This window comes from Sapajus apella, unplaced genomic scaffold (genome assembly GCF_009761245.1).
Source record: "Sapajus apella isolate SASKATOON/1434 unplaced genomic scaffold, GSC_monkey_1.0 scaffold86, whole genome shotgun sequence".
Lineage (NCBI taxonomy): Eukaryota > Metazoa > Chordata > Mammalia > Primates > Cebidae > Sapajus > Sapajus apella.
In genome coordinates, this window is record NW_022437026.1 from 8326135 (window position 1) to 8347848 (window position 21714).

General features: G+C 52.9%; 2 protein-coding genes across 5 annotated transcripts in view; both read left to right on the forward strand.

Moving 5' to 3' along the window:
* Nucleotides 1-8680, forward strand: part of LRRC23 (leucine rich repeat containing 23) — a 9389-nt gene extending 709 nt beyond the window's left edge. For all 3 annotated transcript variants that reach the window (XM_032254643.1, XM_032254646.1, XM_032254645.1), the window contains exons 2-8: nt 144-315; nt 401-510; nt 949-1202; nt 1859-1989; nt 4328-4464; nt 7194-7479; nt 8338-8680. In XM_032254643.1, the coding sequence (XP_032110534.1) occupies nt 193-315; nt 401-510; nt 949-1202; nt 1859-1989; nt 4328-4464; nt 7194-7467 (1029 nt within the window). In that variant the 5' untranslated portion in view covers nt 144-192 and the 3' untranslated portion in view covers nt 7468-7479; nt 8338-8680. The remainder of the gene's footprint in view (nt 1-143; nt 316-400; nt 511-948; nt 1203-1858; nt 1990-4327; nt 4465-7193; nt 7480-8337) is intronic.
* ENO2 (enolase 2) lies at nt 8667-18065 on the forward strand. 2 transcript variants are annotated; one of them, XM_032254641.1, is made up of 12 exons: nt 8667-9107; nt 10214-10310; nt 10776-10871; nt 11028-11086; nt 11395-11464; nt 11907-12040; nt 12267-12489; nt 13332-13529; nt 15975-16176; nt 16448-16556; nt 16734-16792; nt 17110-18065. In XM_032254641.1, the coding sequence occupies exons 2-12, from the start codon at nt 10226-10228 to the stop codon at nt 17177-17179; spliced, it is 1305 nt and encodes a 434-aa protein (XP_032110532.1). In that variant the 5' UTR covers nt 8667-9107; nt 10214-10225; the 3' UTR covers nt 17180-18065. The 2 variants fall into 2 exon arrangements, with proteins under 2 accessions (XP_032110532.1, XP_032110533.1); XM_032254642.1 differs by lacking the exon at nt 8667-9107 and adding an exon at nt 9144-9372 and having other exon boundaries at nt 17110-18057.
* Nucleotides 18066-21714: the final 3649 nt, after the last annotated feature.

Consider the following 21714-nt stretch of genomic DNA (forward strand, 5'->3'; position numbering starts at 1 on the left):
GGGTGATGGAGATTGATGGGTCAGGGGTGATGTGGTGATGGAGACTTGGTGTGTCAGGGGAGGTGGGGGTAATGGGAGCGGTTTGTGTCAATGACGATGAGGAGCTGAAGGCTGGGGAAAGCTGGAGAGACCTTCTTTCTCAGGAGGAGGACTGAGCTTATCTGACTCCAGAGCCTTCAGGAGGGAAGAAAGATGTCAGATGAAGATGATCTAGAAGACTTTGATCCAGACCAGGACGATTTTGAGAAAGAGGAAGATGAGAAGGAGACAGAGGAGGAGGACTACAGAAAAGAGGGGGACGAGTTCCCTGAGGAAGTGAGAGCCTGGACAACGAGGGGTCCAAGGGCTGAGGGGCAAGGTTGGGCAGGGGAGAGATGCCTTACTCCACTTCCTCCTGCAGTGGCTGCCTAACCCCCTCACGGAGGACATGATGAAGGAAGGGCTTTCTCTGCTCTGTAAGACGGGCAGTGGGCTGGGTCATGCTTATGTTAAGCTGGAGGTTAAAGAGAGGTAAGTTTATGGCGGACCAGATGAGGACTGTGAGATTGTAGGGCCCCTATCTCCTTTCCCACTCACTGCCATTCCTGGGTGTTCTGGCTGAGAGTTTGACCCTTCTCATGCCTAGTGGAAAGAGAAGGACAGAATTTACTTTTCAGGAGCTCTAGACTTCCCCTGTCAAAGCTGACCTGGGGAATTGGAGGCTGAGAGTATATGGGGGTTCCTGCTGGACTTCCTCATTTGTCTTTCAGAGTATGGGTTCTCTGTCCTTCACAGACACAAGGTCTCTCTGCCCACTACCTTCTCTTACCCTTCTCCCCTCCCATCGGTTGCCCGTTCTTCTCCCCATTATAAGCCATCTCCATATTTCCTTCCACTTTAGCAGCTCTGCCAGTTCTTGCTGGGTTCTTCACTCTAACCCTGGTCGCTTCTCCATCTTCCATTTCCTAGGGACCTGACAGACATCTACTTGCTGCGCTCCTACATCCATCTGCGCTATGTGGATGTCTCTGAGAACCACCTGACAGACCTGTCTCCACTCAACCACCTCACCCACCTGCTCTGGCTCAAGGCTGATGGCAATCGGCTACGGAGTGCCCAGCTGAATGAACGGCCCTACCTGCAGACTGCTAGTTTTGCTTATAACCAGATTACTGACACTGAAGGCATCTCACATCCTCGTCTGGGAAGCTTGAATCTCAAAGGTGGGTCCTTAGGATGGGCCACACAAAATTCTTTCCTTCCTAACCTGAGGCCAACAGAAGTGGGCAGTATGATCCTTAGCTATGGCACATGGCCGTGTGCATTCATTCATTCATTCATTCATTCAGATACGCATTACGATTCATTATGACAGTTCTACACGCCAACCATACAGGAGCGAATAAGACAAGGAACATCCCTAGTCTCATAAAGCTCCTATTCTAGTTGGGGGAGACAGACAAGTAACAACAAACACAATAAGTAAATTCATGTAGCGTGTTGAAAGGAGACAAGTTCCTTGGAAAAAATAGATCAGAGTAAGAGGAATGGGGGACACAGGTGGTAATGCCAAATGGACTGGTTAGGACAAGCATCACTGAGACATTTGAGCAAAGACTTGAAGAAGGAGAGGGAATTAGACTTTCCCACTGCTTCATTCACTCTTCAAAGGCCTAGGTGGTGATGTCCATCAGGACCCTGGACTACCACACCACTTTCCCTAGGGCTCTGGAGATATTAAGACTGGAACTGTCCTTCCTCACCATCTACCCTGCTTTGAGGATGTCCAGGGTAGGATGATTTAGAGGCTCCCCAAATTCAGGCTCTCATGCTGAACATTGGGAATGGCCCTTTGAGCTCCTGAAACCCTCCTCTCCAGGGAACAGCATCCGCATGGTGACAGGTCTGGACCCCCAGAAGCTGATCAGCCTGCACACAGTGGAGCTTCGGGGGAACCAGCTGGAAAGCACCCTGGGAATCAACCTTCCTAAGCTGAAGAACCTCTACCTGGTAGCTCACTGGGCCATAGGGTGGTGTGGGGAAGAGGGCACTGTCCTGGGGGTCAGGATGCCTGGCTTCTTTTCTTTTCTTCTTTTTTTTTCTTTTTTGAGACAGAGCCTTACTCTGTCGCCAGACTGGAGTGCAGTGGTGCAATCTTGGCTCACTGCAACCTCTGCGTTCCAGGTTCAGCGATTCTTCTGTCTCAGCCTCCCCAGTAGCTGGGACTACATGTGCTCGCCACCACGCCCAGCAATTTTTTTTTTTGTATTTTAGTAGAGACAGGGTTTCACCATGTTGGCCAGGATGGTCTTGATCTCCTGACCTCGTGATCCACCCGCCTCGGCCTCCCAAAATGCTGGAATTGCAGGTGTGAGCCACTGCACCAGGTCAGGATGCCTGGTTTTCTAGTAGGCTCAGCTACTAATTTCATCATCATGATGATAACTAGTATTCTTATCAAGCCCATAGTTGGTGCCAGATGCTGTGGAGATACAGAGCCACCTAGCAGGGCTGATGATACATAATGTGTGGATAATATGGAGATAATTTACTTTGTAATTAAGGCAGCAGCAAAATGGGCCATAACTGAGGTACAAACATCAGGCTATGGAAATGTTTTAGGAAAACTCACCTCTCAAACTGGGTTTTTGCTTAACTCTCCAACTACCACCACAACAATCATCAACACGGGACTTTCAGGACCAAAGGTGTGGGGGTTTCTCCCCATACACCAAGTAGTAGACACAGGCTGGATTACCTCAATTCAGTTCCGGCACCATCTATCCATCAGTTCCCGAGTGACCCCCACACCACCCATAGATACCAGCTGCAAGTCCAAGCCTCTGGAACTTCTGGCACAGCAGCTTCAACTTGAAGCCAGTTCCCATGGATTTAATTAATTTGCCGGAGTGGCTTTTTACCAGTTTATTGCAACGGCAAAGGATACGGATGAAGAGAGGCGTAGGGCAAAGTATGGGGAAATGGGTGTGGTGCTCCATGCTCTCCCTGGATGCATCAGCCTGCAGGAGCTTGCCTACTTTCTTTCTGTCTTTCCTTTCTTTCCTTCTTTCTGGCGGACTCTTGCTTTGTCACCAGGCTGGAGTGCAGTGACACGATCTTGACTCACTGCAACCTGCGCCTCCCGGGTTCACACGATTCCCCTACCTCAGCCTTCCGAATAGCTGGGACTATAGGCACACACCTCCATGCCTGGCTAATTTTTTTTTTTTTGTATTTTAGTAGAGATGGGGTTTCACCATGTTGGCCAGGATGGTCTCGATCTGACCTCGTGATCTGCCTGCCTCGGTCTCCCAAAGTGCTGGGATTACAGGCGTGGGATTACAGCCACGACACCTGGCTCCTCTAGGAGCTTTCACTACTCAGAAGCTCTCTGGACCCAGTCCTCTTGGGTTTTCTTGGAAGCTTCAGGATGTTAGCATTCCTTCCCCTGGGGAACTGGGGAGGTGCTCTCTGGGGAGGGTTTTAAGAACCACAGTCAGAAAGAGGGGGAAAGATTAAAGTCTTCCCTTCGGGCAGGTGAAAAGAGAGGAGGAGAAGGTTCCTGAGACCTGCCCCTGAGGTCCAGCACACCCAGCATTATAGGGAGACTGCAACAAGAGCTATGGGGGTTATAAACTAGGACTGTGGATGAAAACCTATATATATATATATATATATATATACACACATACACACAGAAGCCACAGAGCCACTGAAATGTTTAGTCTTTTCGACTCTTTTTTTTTGAGATGGAGTCTTGCTCTGTGGCCCAGTCTGGAGTGCAATGGTGCAGTCTCCTGGGTTCAAGCAATTTTCCTGCCTCAGCCTCCTGAGTAGCTGGGATTACAGGCACCCGCCACCACACCTAGCTAAATTTTGTATTTTTAATAGAGATGGGGTTTCACCCTGCTGACCAGGCTGGTCTCGAACTCCTGACTTTGTGATCCCCCTGCCTCGGCCTCCGAAAGTGCTAGGATTACAGGCATGAGCCACTGGACCAGGCTAGTCTTTTAAACTCTTAAGCTTCATTATTCTGGGATGGTGCTGATGCCAATTCTCAGTGGTGGCATGGGGGCTCCTGGGCCGGGTAGGGGGTGGGTTGGAGCATCTCCTCCATCCCAAGTGGCTTTGGTGGGGTGAGTGGTAGGGGTTCCTGCTGACCTTTCTCTGGGATGGCAGCTTCTCCTGAACCTCCATACTTTCTAAACTGATCTCCACTCACCCCCTCCCTTCCACTCCTCCCGCTCTACCTCTTGGGTTTCCTCTTTTGCTTCATCTCATTCTGACCTCACTTTCTTCCCTATCCCTGCTCCCCTCTCAATCAACCCACGGTGTCCTGGGGGTCTAGGCCCAAAACTTGCTGAAGAAGGTGGAAGGCCTGGAGAACCTGAGCAATCTCACCACTTTGCATCTTCGAGACAACCAGATTGACACTCTGAGTGGCTTCTCCAAGGAAATGAAATCACTGCAGTACCTCAACCTGAGGTATGCACCCCCTCCAAGCCCCACCTTGCCTCCACCCCTGACCAGGTGCAGTTTTGAGTCTGTGTTCTTCCCTGGCCCAATCCCCCAGTCCTAGCACACAGCCAGATCCTCACCTCATCCTCCTCTCTGATCCTCACCCCTGCTTTCCTTACTTTCTTCTGCACTGAGTCCTAATTGCAACACTAAATCCCTTATAGCTTGTGACCTCTGAATTCTTATTCATTGAATCCATAATTATTGAAAATGTGCTATGTGCCAAGCCTTGTACTGTGTTTTGGGGACATTGAAAGGAATCAGAGGCCAGGCATGGTGGCTCATGCCTGTACTCCCAGCACTTTAGGATGGAGGATCATTTGAGGCCAGGAGTTCAAGACCAGTCTTGGCAACATAGTGAGACCACATCTCTACAAAAGTAAAAATAATGGCCGGGCATGGTGACTCATGCCCAGTAGTTCTCTAGCACTTTGGGAAGCCAAGGTGGGCAGCCTGGGAGTTCAAGACTAGTCTGAGCAACACTGCAAAATCCCATCTCTACCAAAAATACAAAAATCATCCAAGTGTGGTGGCGGGCACTTATAATCCCAGCTACTCAGAAGGCTTAGGCAGGGAGCCTTGAGGTGGAGTTTGCAGTGAGCTGAGATCACACCACTGCACTCCACCCTGGGTGACAGAGCCAGACCCTGCCTCAAAAACAAAACAAACAAAAAAATTAAATAAAAATTAAAATAATAAATTAAAAATAAAAGTTAACTGAGCCTGGTGGTGCACACCTGTGGTTTCAGCTACTCAGGAGGCTGAGGTAGGAGGATCACTTGAGCCCAGGAGTTCAAGGTTGCAGTGAGCCATGATCGTGCCACTGCCCTCCAGCCTGGGTGACAGAGTGAGCTGTCTCTGAAAGAAATAAAGGAATCAGAGTGACCCCTGTTCCTAAGGGGCTCACAGTCTGGTTCCAACTCTTTTTTCTTTGCCCTACCCCATGTAAGTTTCCACTTCTCCATTTCCTGGGTCCCAATTCCCCTTCCCATTTCCTGCCTCTCTTCTCCTGAGCCCCACCTGTAAGGGATGGCCTTTTTACTGACATAAAACACAAGATGTGCTCAGATTTGAGGAGAGAAGACTAGATTCTTGAGCTGGTAATGGAAAGAGCATCTCCAAGTAGGGAGAGGTGGTTGCATCTGGAAGCCCCAACTCTCATCCTGACCCCCTAGGCAATCTCTCATTCATGAACTCTGCCACAGTGATCTGGTGGGGTGTGTGTGTGTGTGCCATGTTCCTGTTATGGTCTAGACAGGCATGATGGACCCTTCCTGAGTGGCTATTAACTGGGGCTGTTTGAGAGTAAGTTGGGTGTGTGTGTGGAGGGAGTGAGGGTGTCTCGATTGGGAGGTGCCTCTGGGGCTAGAGATGCTAAGCATCCTGCAGAGCACAGCAGAGTCCAGTACAAAGTGCCTGTAGCCTTCCTGGTGAGAAACACTGCATGAGTCTCAATATGACCATGAGATCGGGGTGAAACACTTCAATATGATTTCATAAAGGCTTAAAGCCAGAACATGAAAATGAAAGGCCAGGCACGGTCACTCACACCTGTAATCCCAGCACTTTGGGAGGCCAAGGCAAGAGGACTGCTTGAGGCCAGGCGTTCAAGACCAGCCAGGGCAACGTAGTGAGACCCAGTCTCTACAAAAAATTTAAAAATTAGCCAAGTGTGGTGGCACACACCTGGAGCTACTTAGGAAGCTGAGGTGAGAGGATCGCTTGAGCCCAGGTGTTCAAGGCTGCAGTGGGCTATATGATCATGCCACTGCACCCCCAACCTGGGTGACATAGTGAGACCCTGTCTCTTTTTCTTTCCTTCTTTCCTTTTTTTTTTTTTAAGATGGGGTTTCACCATGATGGCCAGGCTGGTCTTGAACTCTTGACCTCAGGTGATCCACCCACCTCGGCCTCCCAAAGTGCTAGGATTACAGGTGTTGAGCCACCGCGCCCAGCCAACCCTGTCTCAAAAAAATAATAAAAATAAATAAATACAGAGGATCATATTATGAGGCACATTAAGAGATAAAGCTTATTCTTTAGCTGGGAGGCTCCAACCCATTCCTGGCCCTAGGTTCCCTTTGCGGGGAGCACCAACAGAGCCCCCACCCACCCTAAACTCCTGCTTAGATCCCAGTTCCTTGTCTACTGATCTAGCTCCTACAGGGTGGAGTACAGTGGCTCCAGCTAGGCTCACTGTAACCTTGAACTCCTGGGCTCAAGTGATCCCTCGTCCTCAGCCTCCCAAGTAGCAGGGACTACAGGTGTGTGCCACCACACCCAGATAATTGTTTTATTTTTATTTTTTGTAGAGATAGGGTCTCACTGTGTTGCCGAGGCTGGGTCCTGCCTTCTACCCTCTGTTTAGCTGTGATTGACACAGAAAAAGTCTCTCCCTGTAAGGAAAATTTGCCCCCTTATCCCCAGCTAGTACAGTTCATGTATTCTCCAACATGAATACATTACAGAGTAGAATATGGCACTTAGGGATTCCTTGAAGGGCAGAAGCAGGACCAGAGCGGGGTCGAACAGCTCCTCTGCAGTAAATCTGGCAAGGCTTGGCAGGCCAGACCTCACAGTCAGTGTTTCTAGAAAAACTGGAACCCAGTAGGAGAGTCCCCCAGAGGCCCCATTCCTAGCAACTGGCAACCAAAGCCCATTATTCCTGCGTGAACCCCTCCTGACCACACTGGCAGGGGCAACTTGGTGGCCAACTTGGGGGAGCTGGCCAAGCTTCAAGACCTGCCCAAGCTGCGAGCCTTGGTGCTGCTGGATAACCCATGCACGGATGACGCCAAGTACCGCCAGGAGGTCCTGGTGCAGATGCCATACCTCGAACGTCTAGACAAGGAATTCTATGAGGAGGAGGAACGGGCTGAGGCTGATGAGATTCGGCAGAGTCTGAAGGAAAACCAGGAGCAGGAGCCTGAACCCCAGCATGATCTGGAACCGGAACAGTCTTTGATCTAGCCTCTAAAGATAGTAAGGAAGCCTGCAGGGAGGCAGTGGGAGGAGGTCAAGGGCTGGGCAGGTAGGAGAAGAGACAAGAGGAAAAGCTGCTGCAGAAGGAGGTGGGGAGGAAGGCATCAGACAAGCAGAACCCTTAAAGAGAGCAGGCTTAGGAATCAAGGAGAGGAAAAGGGACCCGAAGGGCCTAGGACCAGCTGAGAAAGGGCTTAGGAAGCCAGAAGAGTAAGCAAAAAGAATTGGGGTGGCAGGCAGAGGAGTTGGTGGGGGGTGGGCAGCCATACCTGACACAGTGAAGTCTGCTAGGAAAGGACTGGTGTGGGTGCATGGTAGGGGCTGCAGGGGAGGGTTGGTGGTGTATGTAGCTGGGCCTAGGAGAGAAGGCAGGAGAGGAAGATCCTGCACTAAAAATCTGAAGCTAAAAATAGCAGGACACAGAGGTGGGGGAAGAAAAGAGGGCAGAGTGAGGCAGAAAGAGATGGAAGAGATGAGGATGGCCGCCAGGCACTTCAGATAGGACAGAGGCTTTATTGACTTCTTTTTTTTTTTTTTTTTTTTTTTGATACGAGTCTCGCTCTGCTGCCCAGGCTGAAGTACAGTGACCTGATCTTGGCTCACTGCAACCTCCACCTCCCGGGTTCAAGCATTCTCCTGCCTCAGCCTCCTGAGTAGCTGGGACTAGCCTGGATAATTTTTGTATTTTGAGTAGAAACGGAGTTTCACCATGTTAGCCAGCATGGTCTCGATCTCCTGGCAAACATGGTGATCCACCTGCCTCTCCTGTGATCCACCTGCCTCGGCTTCCCAAGGTGCTGGGATTACAGGCCTGAGCCACCCCTATCGTCCCTATTTACTTCTGTCTTCTACCTCCAGGAGATCAAAGATGCTGGCCTTCAGACCTAATCAGATTCCCAGGGAGGCCAGCACATTCATACCTGCTCCAGGCGGACAGAGGATGCCTCTTTTTGCCCCAAAGTTGGAAATTCATCACAGTCTGAGGCCCAGGATCCCTCTCTGTACTGGTCCCCTGGGCAGTGTGGGCTGCAGAGTGGGGTGCCTAGGCCTGAGTAAGGCCTGGAACCTAGGCCCATGTTCGCCCTGGGGCAGGCATGGGTAGGAGCCTAGCCCGCGTGGGCCACGGGGTGCTGGTAGGAATGGCTGGAGAGACCTGGAGGCGGCTGGGGTGTTTGGATTTCCAATAAAGAGGCACTGTGATGCTCCTGTGTCTGACTGGGTTTGTGAGGCACTGAGGCTGCCTTGGGCTTCACTGGCATTGTGGGCCTTAGTACCCGGGCTACAGGGGTGCGGCTCTGCCTGTTACTTTCGAGTGGGTTGGGTCATGGGTATGAGCGTGTGTGTGCGCGGGGGGCCAGGTCGTGGGTGCCCCCACCCTTCCCCATCCCCCACTCTACCCGCGTCGGTCCCCCACCCGCGCTTGTACGTGCGCCTCCACCGGCAGCTCCTGACTCATCGGGGGCTCCGGGTCACATGCGCCTGCCCGGCCCTATAGGCGCCTCCCCCGCCCGCCGCCCGGGAGCCGCAGCCGCCGCCGCCACTGCCACTCCCGCTCTCTCCGTGCTGCCGTCGCCACCGCCACCGCCACAGCCACCGCCACCACCACCGGCTGAGTCTGCAGTCCCGAGGTGAAGCCCCCGCCGGGCCCGGAGCCCCTGCCCCCTCTACCCGGTGCCGCTGGGCACCTCTCCGCATCTCTCGCCGCGTGCAGGCAGCTGCGCACCTGCTCTGCCGCCTGCGCCTGGGCGCCCTCCCTCCCGGGCCCTGGCGCTCTGGCCCTCTCCGCGCCTCTCTGGAACTGCGCCTCTCCACCCTTGCCTGCCTCTCGTCCAGCGCTCCCCCTCACCTACGGTTCTGTCCATTTGTTTCTTAAGTTCGGAGTCCTCCCCAGCGGTGCATTTTTATCCTGGCGCGTACCTTTTGGTTTGCATTTGGGGAAATGTCTTCTCTCCCCCTTCCTCAGCTCCTCCAGACTTACCCTGGACTCCCCTCTCTCCTGCTTTTCCCCCCGCCGCCCCTCTCCGTTTGCGCTTCCTCCTCTCAGCTGCACGGGGGAGGGATGGAAGAAGTGGGGATCTGTCGGGGCTCAGGGGACGGGCCCAGCTAGCTGCCACACCCCACCGGGTCTTATCCTCTTCGCTCCCTGCTGCAACCCCCAGGGACTGCAGGGCCTTCCCCAGGACCCTTTCTCCCGCCTCCTCCGCCCCCATGCCTCTACTGCGTGCGCCTTTCTGGGGAAGAGGAGGGACACACGTTTGGGAGAGAGTGGCACCTTGGGGAGGGGGCAGAGTTCTGGCAGCTGGGCTAAGTTGGGGAGGGATGGGGCTCTGGAAGAGAGGCCCACGCAACCCATCCTCTTCCTGGCTCCCAGGAGAAATGCGAGCCTGGCAGCCATTCCGCTCTGAGGAGATCTGGGGGAACCCCACCGGCTGGCCAAGCTGTAAAGAGGCGCGGGAACCACTGTTGTGCCCCTCCCCTCCCCGCTGCAGTGTTCTCCCAGCCCCCCACTGCAGTGACCTCCCCTTCCTCACTGCATTGACCTTCTCCTCTTCCCAGGGGGGAGGGGGAATCCCTTCTACAGCCCTAGACTGCAGCCAGCGCCTCCCTTCCCACCCCCCACTCACTGCAGTAACCTCTTTCCCATCCCTCCCAGCCTCCTGCCCCGCCCATTGATCTCAGGCTCCACCCCTCTAAGCCTCTTATCTTTCTCCTTCCTTCCCTTCCACCCGAGGAGATCCCAGCCATCATGTCCATAGAGAAGATCTGGGCCCGGGAGATCCTGGACTCCCGCGGGAACCCCACAGTGGAGGTGGACCTCTATACTGCCAAAGGTAATGGGTGTGGCAGGCGCCTTCCCACTGCCAGGCTGGGTTTGGCCGGGGTTCAGGGGCCTTTTCTGATACCCAGGGGGATGGGGTGCTGGGTCAGGCTCACAAGCCTGGGTTGTGGGGGTTGGATCCTCCTTGTCCAGGGAGCCAGTGTAGGCGGGTCTGTGTTGGAATTGAGCGTGTGAGGCGTGCCCTGCCCCCGTGTGTCTGCCTGTGCACCTGCATGTGTGCAGAGGTGTGCTGCCCGGCATAGCTTCCTTTCTGCGGGCTCCGCTTGTGCTGTGGGGCCTCAGATGGGCGGATGAGGAGGCCACTTCTTGTGTGTCTGCCTCACAGTGTGTGTGTTGCGGGTGGGATGTTAGGGAGCAGTGTAGGGGGAGAGCTAGATGTGGCAGGCAGGAGTTTAGAGCCGGAAGGCCCGGTAGTGTAGTCTTCTTCACTCCCTCTCATTGCATATTCTTCCTTTAGGTCTTTTCCGGGCTGCAGTGCCCAGTGGAGCCTCTACGGGCATCTATGAGGCCCTGGAGCTAAGGGATGGGGACAAACAGCGTTACTTAGGCAAAGGTGAGGTCCTTTCTCTTTTCCAGACTCTCCCCCACCTCAGCCTTATCCCCCCACCTCACACCAGTCCCCAGTCCTCCTCTAGCATGCCTTCCCCTCCTCCCATTGTCCCTTCCGTCCTTCCTGGCCTGACCCAGTCCAGCCTCTTCCTCTCCCCAGGTGTCCTGAAGGCAGTGGACCACATCAACTCCACCATCGCGCCAGCCCTCCTCAGCTCAGTGAGGCCCGCTCTTTGCTGGGGATAGCGGGGACAGAGTTCTGGAAGGAACCCCGGAGCAGGGCAGGAGGAAGGGGAGAAAGAAGTCCCACTTTTAGGAATCATGGTTACAAGGGAAAGGGGTGGGGAATAGCTTCCTTACTGCCCTCTGCTCCCATGGGGGTTCAGGTCCTCTCATCCAGGCAGGCCCCTGTCACAGGGACTTGGTTGGACGCTGGCCAAATGTGAGCTTGGGTGTGAATGAGGGGACCCTCTGCCTTAGGGCTCAGCCTCCAGCCTGGCCCTGGGTGATGGAGGCTCTGCCCTCAGGGTCTCTCTGTGGTGGAGCAAGAGAAACTGGACAACCTGATGCTGGAGTTGGATGGGACTGAGAACAAATGTAAGCTGGGGCTGGGAGAAAGTGGGGAAGCGTCAGGGTGGGGCGGTGTGGAGCAGACAGAGAGCTGAAGGGCTGGTGCTGTAAGGGCTTCCTCAGGAATGACTGACAGCGGCCTCCTCCTCCCAAAGCCAGGGCAAGGGGAGATGAGTTTAGCTGCAGAGGAGAGACCCACATTAGGCAGAAGGAAGACCTTTATAGCATACAGAGGAGGGGGCTGGCCTGAGAGAGTCTGTGGTCTCAGGGATCTTTCCGATCTCCTCCTCCCCACCCATTCTTCTCCCCTGCTGTTTTCTGGAGAGCATGGATGAGGTGTTACTGGGGCAGGGGTGGGGAGGGAGGAGGGGGTCTCCTTTACTGGCTCCTTTTGAAGACTACAGATGGGGGCAGGAACTAGAAGGAGAAGGGGACGTTGTGCTCAGCACCTTCCTCTATAATCTCCCAGCCAAGTTTGGGGCCAATGCCATCCTGGGTGTGTCTCTGGCCGTGTGTAAGGCAGGGGCAGCCGAGCGGGAGCTGCCCCTATATCGCCACATTGCTCAGCTGGCCGGGAACTCAGACCTCATCCTGCCTGTGCCGGTGAGCACTGAGCCATGCCTGTGACTCTCCCAGGGGTGGGTGGGGGAGGGAGCATGCAACTTCTGAGGAATGATGGGAGGAAAGTGAATTGGGGCAGGTAAAGAGGAAGGATGGGGACGTGAGACTTAGTCCAGGAAGCTGGGGGAAGTTTGTGGTCTTGGGTTAACACTCCTGGGGCGGGCAGGGAGGAGCTCTTTGACCCTTCTGTCTTTCTGCGGTTCCCCAGGCCTTCAACGTGATCAATGGTGGCTCTCATGCTGGGAACAAGCTGGCCATGCAGGAGTTCATGATCCTCCCAGTGGGAGCCGAGAGCTTTCGGGATGCCATGCGACTGGGTGCAGAGGTCTACCATACACTCAAGGGAGTCATCAAGGACAAATACGGCAAGGATGCCACCAACGTGGGAGATGAAGGTGGCTTTGCCCCCAATATCCTGGAGAACAGTGAAGGTGAGGCCAAGAATTCTATTCCCAGCTCTAAGCTACAATAGGGTAAGCTATCGTGGGACATCAGAAAGGGCCACACACTTCACCAAGTCCTGAGTAGGCGTGGAGGATCCTCAGACTCTACAAACTCCAGAAGGTACCAGTTCTTAGAGTGGCTTGCAGAGGGCCTGCCAAATTCACACACAGATCTAGGGGGACAGTCTTTTACTTGCATTTCCAGCTGTGTTAGCATCTGTTGTCACTGGATCCCCTGGGAATACTGGGAGATGGTCTGGGTGACCTGTTGGACTCATCCCATCATTCAACTCTGTAGGCATCTCAGTTTGATGAGATATCATAGTCTAGGGAATCCATTCGAAATCTATCCTGTCCCCACCCCAGCCTCCTAGGCCTCTAGAATCCGTAATATTTTTGTGCCTTGTAGAAACTGTATAAGAAATGGAAACAATATAGATAGTGTTTAAGAGTTAAGGTTCTGGGGCCAAATTACCTGGATTTATTTGAACCTTGACTTGTGGTGTTATTAGCTGGTGATCTTAATTTATCTCTGGGAACAATAACGATCTAGCTCATGACATCAGTGTGAGGATTAAATGAAATCATATGTGTAAAATGCTTAGGTGACATGATGTCAATGAAAAGATAATAAATCTTATTAACAGAATTCCACCCTGTGTTCCCAGAAGACGGCCTCTCCTCCCAGACCCGGGGGTAACCCCAACAGCAGCCCCAACACACTTCTCAGGAACAGCCCTCCAACTCTGCCCTCACTGTCTTTTATTTCCCTCCTCCTCCTCGCCCATCCCTCCTGCTTGTACAATAATCTCACTGTATTCCGTCCCCAGCCTTGGAGCTGGTGAAGGAAGCCATCGACAAGGCTGGCTACACAGAAAAGATCGTCATTGGCATGGATGTTGCTGCCTCAGAATTCTATCGTGATGGCAAATATGACTTGGACTTCAAGTCTCCGGCTGATCCTTCCCGATACATCACTGGGGACCAGCTGGGGGCACTCTACCAGGACTTTGTCAGGGACTATCCTGGTGAGAGGAAGCAATGTGAGGGGGAGGTCTGGGGGCAGGCAGGGAAGTGTCCCAGCAACTCTGGCCATTATGGGGTGCTGACTCAGGCTCCAGGTGGAGGTGTCCTAAGAAGAACCTGAGAACCAGGGAGAGGGTGCAGGAGCCACCTGCAAAGACTGGGCTTTGTATGTAGTGTGAAGGTGCAGGTACCTGTGGCTAATCTGTTCTGCCTCAGGTCCTGATTAAAGTCATGGGTTCTGAAAGCTACTGGGGTTATGGGATAGGCTCTGGAAAGAACCAGGGATGGTGAGAGGGTGACTGGATCTAGCAGAGAACTAGAACATTTCAGTATCTTTGATCTATGAAATTGTGGATGCTGAATGGAGCTGGGACTGATGTATGAGTAGAAAGAAGGCTGAGCAGGGAACTGAAATATTTTCTGCAAGTCTTCCCAGGGCCTCTACCCCAGGAAGGAGGCAGTTGGTCTCCATCTTCCTGAAACAGGGCAAAAGAAAATAAACATAATTGCAGAATGAAGGATTTGGATTAGCACTGAGGAAGGGCTTTCTGGCAGTGAGAACAGGAAAATGCAAAAGCTAGGTTGTGAAGAAGGTTGTGAACCCTTGTTACTGGAAGGTTTGTTGGTTTGTTTTTAATTTAATTTTTTTTTTTTTTAATTTTTTTTTTTAGAGACGGAGTTTCGCTCTTGTTGCCCAGGCTGGAGTGCAATGGCGTGATCTTGGCTCACCGCAACCTCCGCCTCCTGGGTTCAGGCAATTCTCCTGCCTCAGCCTCCTGAGTAGCTGGGATTACAGGCACGCACCACCATGCCCAGCTAATTTTTTGTAGCTTTAGTAGAGACGGGGTTTCACCATGTTGACCAGGATGGTCTCGATCTCTTGACCTCGTGATCCACCCGCCTCGGCCTCCCAAAGTGCTGGGATTACAGGCTTGAGCCACCGCGCCCGGCCTTAATTTAATTTTTTTAATTTTTGTAGAGGTGGGGTATAGCCATGTTGCTCATGGCTGGTCTTGAATTCCTGAGCTCAAGTGACCCACCTGCATCAGCCTCCCAGAGTGCTGGGATTACAGGAGTGAGCTTCTGTACCCAGCCCACGGAAGTGGTGCAATTCCTGCTCACTGCAACCTCCACCTCCCAGGTTCAGGGGATTCTCTCAGCCTCCTAAGTAGCTGAAATTACAGGCGTGCACCACCACGCCTGGCTAATTTTTGTATTATTAGTAGTGATGGGGTTTCGCCATGTTGTCCAGGCTGGTCTCAAACTCCTGACCTCAGGTGATTTGCTTGCTTCGGCCTTCCAAAGTGCTGGGATTTCAGGTGTGAGCCACTGCGTCTGGCCTGTTTTCTTCTTTTTTGAGACAGAGTCTCGCTCTGTCGCCCAGGCTGGTGTGCAGTGGTGTGATCTCTGCTGCCCAGGTTCAAGTGATTCTCATGCCTCAGCCTCCCCAGTAGCTGGGATTACAGGTGTGCACCACCATGCCAAGCTAATTTTTGTATTTTTAGTGGAGGCGGGGTTTTACTATGTTGGCCAGGGAACTCCTGTCCTCAAGTAATCCATCCACCTCAGCCTCCCAAAGTGCTGGGATTACAGGCATGAGCCACCATGCCTGGGCTCTCCAGGTAAGGTTTTATGAAATAAGAATCGGCCGGACGCGGTAGCTCACGCCTGTAATCCCAACACTTTGGGAGGCCAAGGCAGGTGGATCACAAAGTCAGGAGTTTGAGGCCAGGCTGGCCAACATGGAGAAACCCCATCTCTACTAAAAATACAAAAATTAGCCAGGCACGGTGGCAGGCGCCTGTAATCCCAGCTACTTGGGAGGCTGGGCAGGAGAATTGCTTAAACCTGGGAGGCAGAGGTTGCAGTAAGCCAAGATCATGCCACTGTACTCTATCTAGCCTGGGTGACAGAGCAGGACTCCTCCATCTCAAAAAATAAAATAAAAAAATCAGGAGCCAGGTGTGGTGGCCCATGCTTGTAATCCCATCACTTTGGGAGGCCGAAGCAGGAGGACTGCTTGAACCCAGGAGTTTGAGACCAGCCTAAGCAATACAGTGAGATTTCATCTCTATAAAAATTTAAAAAACTAGTTATCGTGCCACACACCTATAGTCCCAGCTACTCAGGAGGTTGAGGTGGCAGGATCACTTGAGTGGGGGAGGTGGAGGTTGCAGTGAGCCAAGATTGTGCCACTGCACCCCAGCCTGGATGACAGAGTGAGACTCTGTATCAAAAACAAACAATAAAAAAACAACTTAAGAATCAGATCAGTAAGTAAGTAGAATGTAAGCCTACTGGGCAGGCTTATATTCAGGGGATTTGTCTTAGCAAGGATGAACATGTGTAGTTAACCAAGGGCCTATTCATTTCAGGGAGTAAAGGGGTGTGTTCCTGCCTGATGTAGAGACCACGGGAGGATGACCCCCTCTGTGCTCTCTCTGCAGTGGTCTCCATTGAGGACCCATTTGACCAGGATGATTGGGCTGCCTGGTCCAAGTTCACGGCCAATGTAGGGATCCAGATTGTGGGTGATGACCTGACAGTGACCAACCCAAAGCGTATTGAGCGGGCAGTGGAAGAAAAGGCCTGCAACTGTCTGCTGCTCAAGGTCAACCAGATCGGCTCAGTCACTGAAGCCATCCAAGCGTGAGTGACTTCTGGCCTTCTCCTGAGTGGGCTCCGTTTCTGTAAGACTCCTCTTACAAGTGCTCCAGCCTAACTCTACCCAGGGATGCCAAAGAGAGCAGGGCACCGGGAGTCATCATCACAGTTCTCTCACCTCTGCCCCTCCACACCTGAGTCTCTGCTCCCCTCCCAGATAGCTTTCCCCGAGATGTTTCTTGACATAGACCAAGGCTGGGGCTGGGAAGAGTGCCCAGTGCGAGGGCAGCAAAATCAGTGCTGTGTGTGGATACAGGTGCAAGCTGGCCCAGGAGAACGGCTGGGGGGTCATGGTGAGTCATCGCTCAGGAGAGACTGAGGACACATTCATTGCCGACCTGGTGGTGGGGCTGTGCACAGGCCAGGTGAGTGGGGCAGCCTGGGGAATGAAGGGAACTCTGTGGGATTGGTGGTTCTAGCTCACCCACCTGGTCTCTCCTTCCAGGTATTTGAGGGTGTCAGGGGAGTTTCAGGAGAGCAGAAGTCTCCTTTCAGGGGTGAGAGGGCAGCCACTGAGCTGCAAATCCTTTTAAATGTTTCAGATCAAGACTGGCGCCCCGTGCCGTTCTGAACGTCTGGCTAAGTACAACCAGCTCATGAGGTGAGAGTCCCTGGGGAATGGGAGCCCCTGGCCCAGAGGGCTAAAGGCCCCGTTTGCCTGCTGGACCATCTCTAGCGCCCAGGGCCTGGATAACAGTCCATTTCCAGTTAATATTGGTTTTTGCTTTCTGGGTTTATTGATGGCCTGATTGACGGATCCCAGAGATCACATGGGAAAGCCAGGGAGTGCTCAACCTTGGGGCAGGACACAAAAGCAGGTGGTGGGGGGGGTGGTTGGAGTCTGGGGGACCCCCAGAGAGAGAGAAGTGGGATCCTCCTGCATCCCTGACCACTTCCTTTGTGGTTCATCTCTCTTAGAATTGAGGAAGAGCTGGGGGATGAAGCTCGCTTTGCCGGACATAACTTCCGTAATCCCAGTGTGCTGTGATTCTTCTGCTTGCCTGGAGACGTGGAACCTCTGTCTCATCCTCCTGGAACCTTGCTGTCCTGATCTGTGATAGTTCACCCTCTGAGATCCCCTGAGCCCCAGGGGGTCCAGAACTTCCCTGATTGACCTGCTCCGGCTGCTCCTTGGCTTATCTGACCTCTTGCTGTCTCTGCTCGCCCTCCTTTCTGGGCCCTACTCACTGGGGTTCCGCACTTTCCACTTTCTCTCTTCCTTTTCTCTTTCTCTCTTCCCTCAAAAAGGAGAAATGTGAATGAGGATTCTAAAGAGGGTCCATGGAAGAATGCTCAGTGTCTGTGATGGGAGCATCAGGGTTGCTGTGTTGAGGTGTTAGTGAGGGACCACGTGTCCCTTGTGCTTTGATCTTGTCCATGTGTTTTCCATGTTGCATATGAGCCATGAACTGTGCACAGTGCTGGGGTGGAGGGGGGTGCTGGGTGTGATCATGCCTGGCTAAGGCTTTAATGTATTTATTTATTGTATTTATTTTTCATTCATCCCATTAATTCATCATTTCCCCATAACTCTATGGCCTAAAATTGGCCTGACTTGAGGGAACGATGTGTCTCTATTTCATGTGGCTGTAGATCCCAAGATGACTGGGGTGAGAGGTCTTTCTAGAATGGAAAGGGTCATAGAAAGGGCCTGGACATCAGTTCCTTTGCGTGTACTCAGCAAAGTCTGCGTTGGTCCAGAGCGGAGGCTGTGCCTGGGGGAGTTTTCCTCTATACATCTCTCCCAACCCTGGTTTCCCTGTTCTTCCTCCAGCTGCACCAGAGCAACCTCTCACTCCCCATGCCACGTTCCACAGTGCCACCACCTCTGTGGCATTGAAATGAACACCACCATTAAAGTCTGAATCCGTGCACTGTTGTGTCTGAGAAGTCTTACTCTAGTCCATATGAGGGGAGAGAAGATGGAGCACCTGGAAGCTGGTAAAACTGGATGGCAGAGCTGGGGAATACACAAAAAGAGGACGACAAACTGAACAAATAGGGCCAAGATGATGGCACTGCCTACCCTATTCTGGCTAGGCGGGGTACATGTGGCTCCTGCTCTTAGCAGTAGGCTTGGCTTCCAGGCCCAGGCGAATTAAGGGGTTCAGGAGCCCCTAAAAGCATAAAATAGTATGTGTGCGTGTGCGTGTGCGTGTGTGTGTGTGTATGTGCGCATTTTGGGGGAATGGGGGTCTAAGGTGTTTTCATATCCAAAGGGCCTGTGGACTGGACCAGCTCCTGTACTGGGCTTCTGCCAACAAAATCCTGCTGACTGGTCCTAGAATGGAACAGGACTTCATGGCCATCGACCACTGCAACATGGGAAAATGGGAGGGAAGAATGATTCTGGAGGTAGCACAGAGAAGGACCTAAGGAAACGGAGTCCTCCAATAAACTGAAGATTCAGGAACAAAAATGCTTCACAGACCCGTGGCTAGGTCAGACTAATAGTAGGGTTCCAGTATGGGGCTAGAGACATATTACTCCTTAGCTATAACTCGTTAACTCTTGTGAGGCCACAGCGTTGAGATGCTCAGCCTAGATACCAGCTACGGGAACAAATCTCTTCCTAGTGGCCTGGATGCAAGGTTGCATCCCACAAGTAGGGTCTGCACATGGGAGACCCAGCCACTAGAGGGAGTGAGAGTTTTGCAGGACGCCATGCTGGATGCCAAGCGGGAGGAATTTCAAGGCGGTCTCCTGTGGGCCTCCCACTCTGCTTCTGCTATGGTCTGGTCCTGGCTCCCTCTGCCATCCTGCGCAGCTCGAGGGCTAAAAGAGGAGTCTAGTTCTGTATGCACAGGGCCCATTTCTTGCCCTCCTTCCTGGGTCCCTGATACCTCAGCCATTTTCAGTTCAGAGCTTCATGCCCCCTTTCCGTTTCTGTGCCTTTTAATTTCAGTGTGGGCATCTCATCTTTCCCTTTTCTCCTATCTCCTGGTGTCCCTTTCTGCCTCCCTTGGGGTTTCCTGTACTTTTGTCTGTGCCTCTCAGTTTTCTTTGGGGTCCATGATAACTCATCCTGCCTTAGTAACTCCCAGACTGACCAGGACTATTCTAGTTTGAGGCTAGTTCTTAACCTCTGTCCTTACTTTCCTCCCTCCTCACCAGGTCGCCTTCTCTGACAGTCTGGGCCCCCACCCCCAAAGTACTGGGGTTGGATTGGGTTACAGCTAGCTCTGCCTGGGCCTCCCAGGCCCTTCTCTCCACTTTTCCTTTGTGCCGTTGCCTGGAGACCAGTGGGTTGTGGGGGGCTGAGCCAGAGAGAGAGCCGGGGTGAGGGATGGCAGGGGGTGTGCCTGTGTGATGTTCCCTGCAGCTGGACTTTGAGCCTGGCCAACAGGTAGGGGAGGAATGGGAGGGTAGACACTGGTTTCTTTTGTGACTCTCACCATGGCCTATCCCCACACATCCCTAAATTTTTCTTTTAGTTTCCATCGTAGCCCATTCCTTAGTGATTAAAAAACAAGGGAGAAGAGCTCAGCCTGGAAGGGATTTGGAAAGGGCTTGGGCCAAGGCCCAGTGGGAGACTGAACTGAGTAGTACAGAAAGAGGAAATGAAATGGGGAGAGAATGTGAGGGGGAAGGGGGAGTCCTGGAACAAAGCCGGGGGTGGGGAGAAGGAACAGGAGCTATCCTAGAGCAAGAAGAAAGGAGTGCGGGCGCCCAGGGAGACCGGGAGCTGGCCTGGTCTCAGGGAGGCCCTGGGAGGGGCAGGGAAGGTGTGCACGGAGTGGCAAAGTGAGTGCCAACCAATTCAAGGCGCTTCAGAGTGATGACTCATTCCCAGGCCAAGGAAGTGTTCCCGCTCCTGTGCCCAGTTCCCCAGTGCTCTGGAATCTGTTTAGAGCTTTTGAGTATTCCCAGAACTTGGTTGAATCTGGCCCAAGGAACTGTGAGACAAAACCTCCTAAGCTGCTTCAGAGCCAACCTCCTTCCTTCCCTGAAGGCAGGTGGGATCTTGTCAGTTCAGGGCCCACCCTTAACCTCCAGCGAGACTGGCCCCACAAGTACCTGACCCCCACCCCAAATCTGGAGCGCTACTCAGGGCTCCCAATCCATACTCCAGCTCCAGCTCTTCCTGTTTGCCAGCCTGCCTCCCTCTCATTCTCTGGCCTTCCCAATTTCTGTTGCCAAAAATCACCCTGTGTCCTTTGTCCTGGGAGATGTTGCTGCTTGGTGTAGGGCCAGGAGGGAGCCCAGAAGGAACTGGTGGTGGACTGGCAGAGGTGCTGGCGGCAGACTGACTGCCACAGGCTACCTGGAGAGCAGGGGAGGGAGAGGGAAGGGTTGGGAGGAGCCTGCAGTCTCTAGTGGGGACTGTCTCCACCTTAGAACAAGTGGGATTGAGGAACAAGGATACCTAGGGATTTGGGTCCATATTAAGCCCAATCCTCACCTGACTGCTTCCCTGTGACCCAGGGGATCTTTAGTGATGACTTTCAACAGATTTGAGAAGGAAAATGAAGGTGCCACTAGATGGAAGGCCTGAGGTTGGTGTCTCACTCCTCCAAGCTGTATCCCTTACCTACCCATGGGCTTGTCAGCACTCCCCGCCATCTGTCATTTCCTTCAAGTGCCCTCCTTTCCCATCTCCATTTTCTTTTGTCGTTGTTGCTGTTGTTTTGAGATGGAGTCTTGCTATGTCACCCAGGCTGCAGTGCAGTGACAAGATCTCTGCTCACTGAAACCTCTGCCTCCCAGGTTCAAGGATTCTCCTGCCTCAGCCTCCCCAGTAGCTGGGATTACAGGCATGTGCCACCACGCCCGGCTAATTTTGTATTTTTAGTAGAGACTAGGTTTCACCATGTTGGCCAGGCTGGTTTCGAACTCCTGACAAGTGATCTACCATCTCAGCCTCCCAAAGTGCTGGGATTACAGGTGTCAGCCGCCGCATCTGGACCTATCTCTATTTTCTTTTCCAATCCATGATCTTTCCTCTTCCATACTATGCCACCAAAGGCCTTGTTCAGCTTACATTTCCATCCAATCTTCTTATCCCCCCTCTCCCATTCTGTCTGCCCAAGGAAACCCTCCTCACCTCTACTGAGAGCCCCACCCCCAGAATCCAGCTAGCCCCATGTCTCCCACCCTCCTTTCCTGTCCAGAGCCCTCCTTTCTCACCCAGAACCCATTTCCCCTAGAATGGTAACCTGGGTCACCTCCTTCATGCCTTTTTAAGGTTCCTCGAGTCTCTTCCTCTCTCCTTACTGCCATTTCCTCTGAACTTCTCTCTCTCCGGCTTTCTTTCAGGTTCCCACCCCCAATTCTTACATTTCTGATTCTTTTCCCAACACAAATTGCCCCCAAACGCTGTACTGTCTTCCAGAAGCCCCACCTTCCATATATGTCTTCATCTTTGCAATTTTGCTCCTCTTTATGACCCCAAACTTCCATCTCATTCTCTCTGGTAACAGGCCCCAAACCCATCTGGCTCCATCTCTGCCAGAAACCCCTTCATCCCAAGCTTCTCTCACTTCTCGCCAGGCACCCACAAAGCCCCCAGGCAGCTCCATCTTT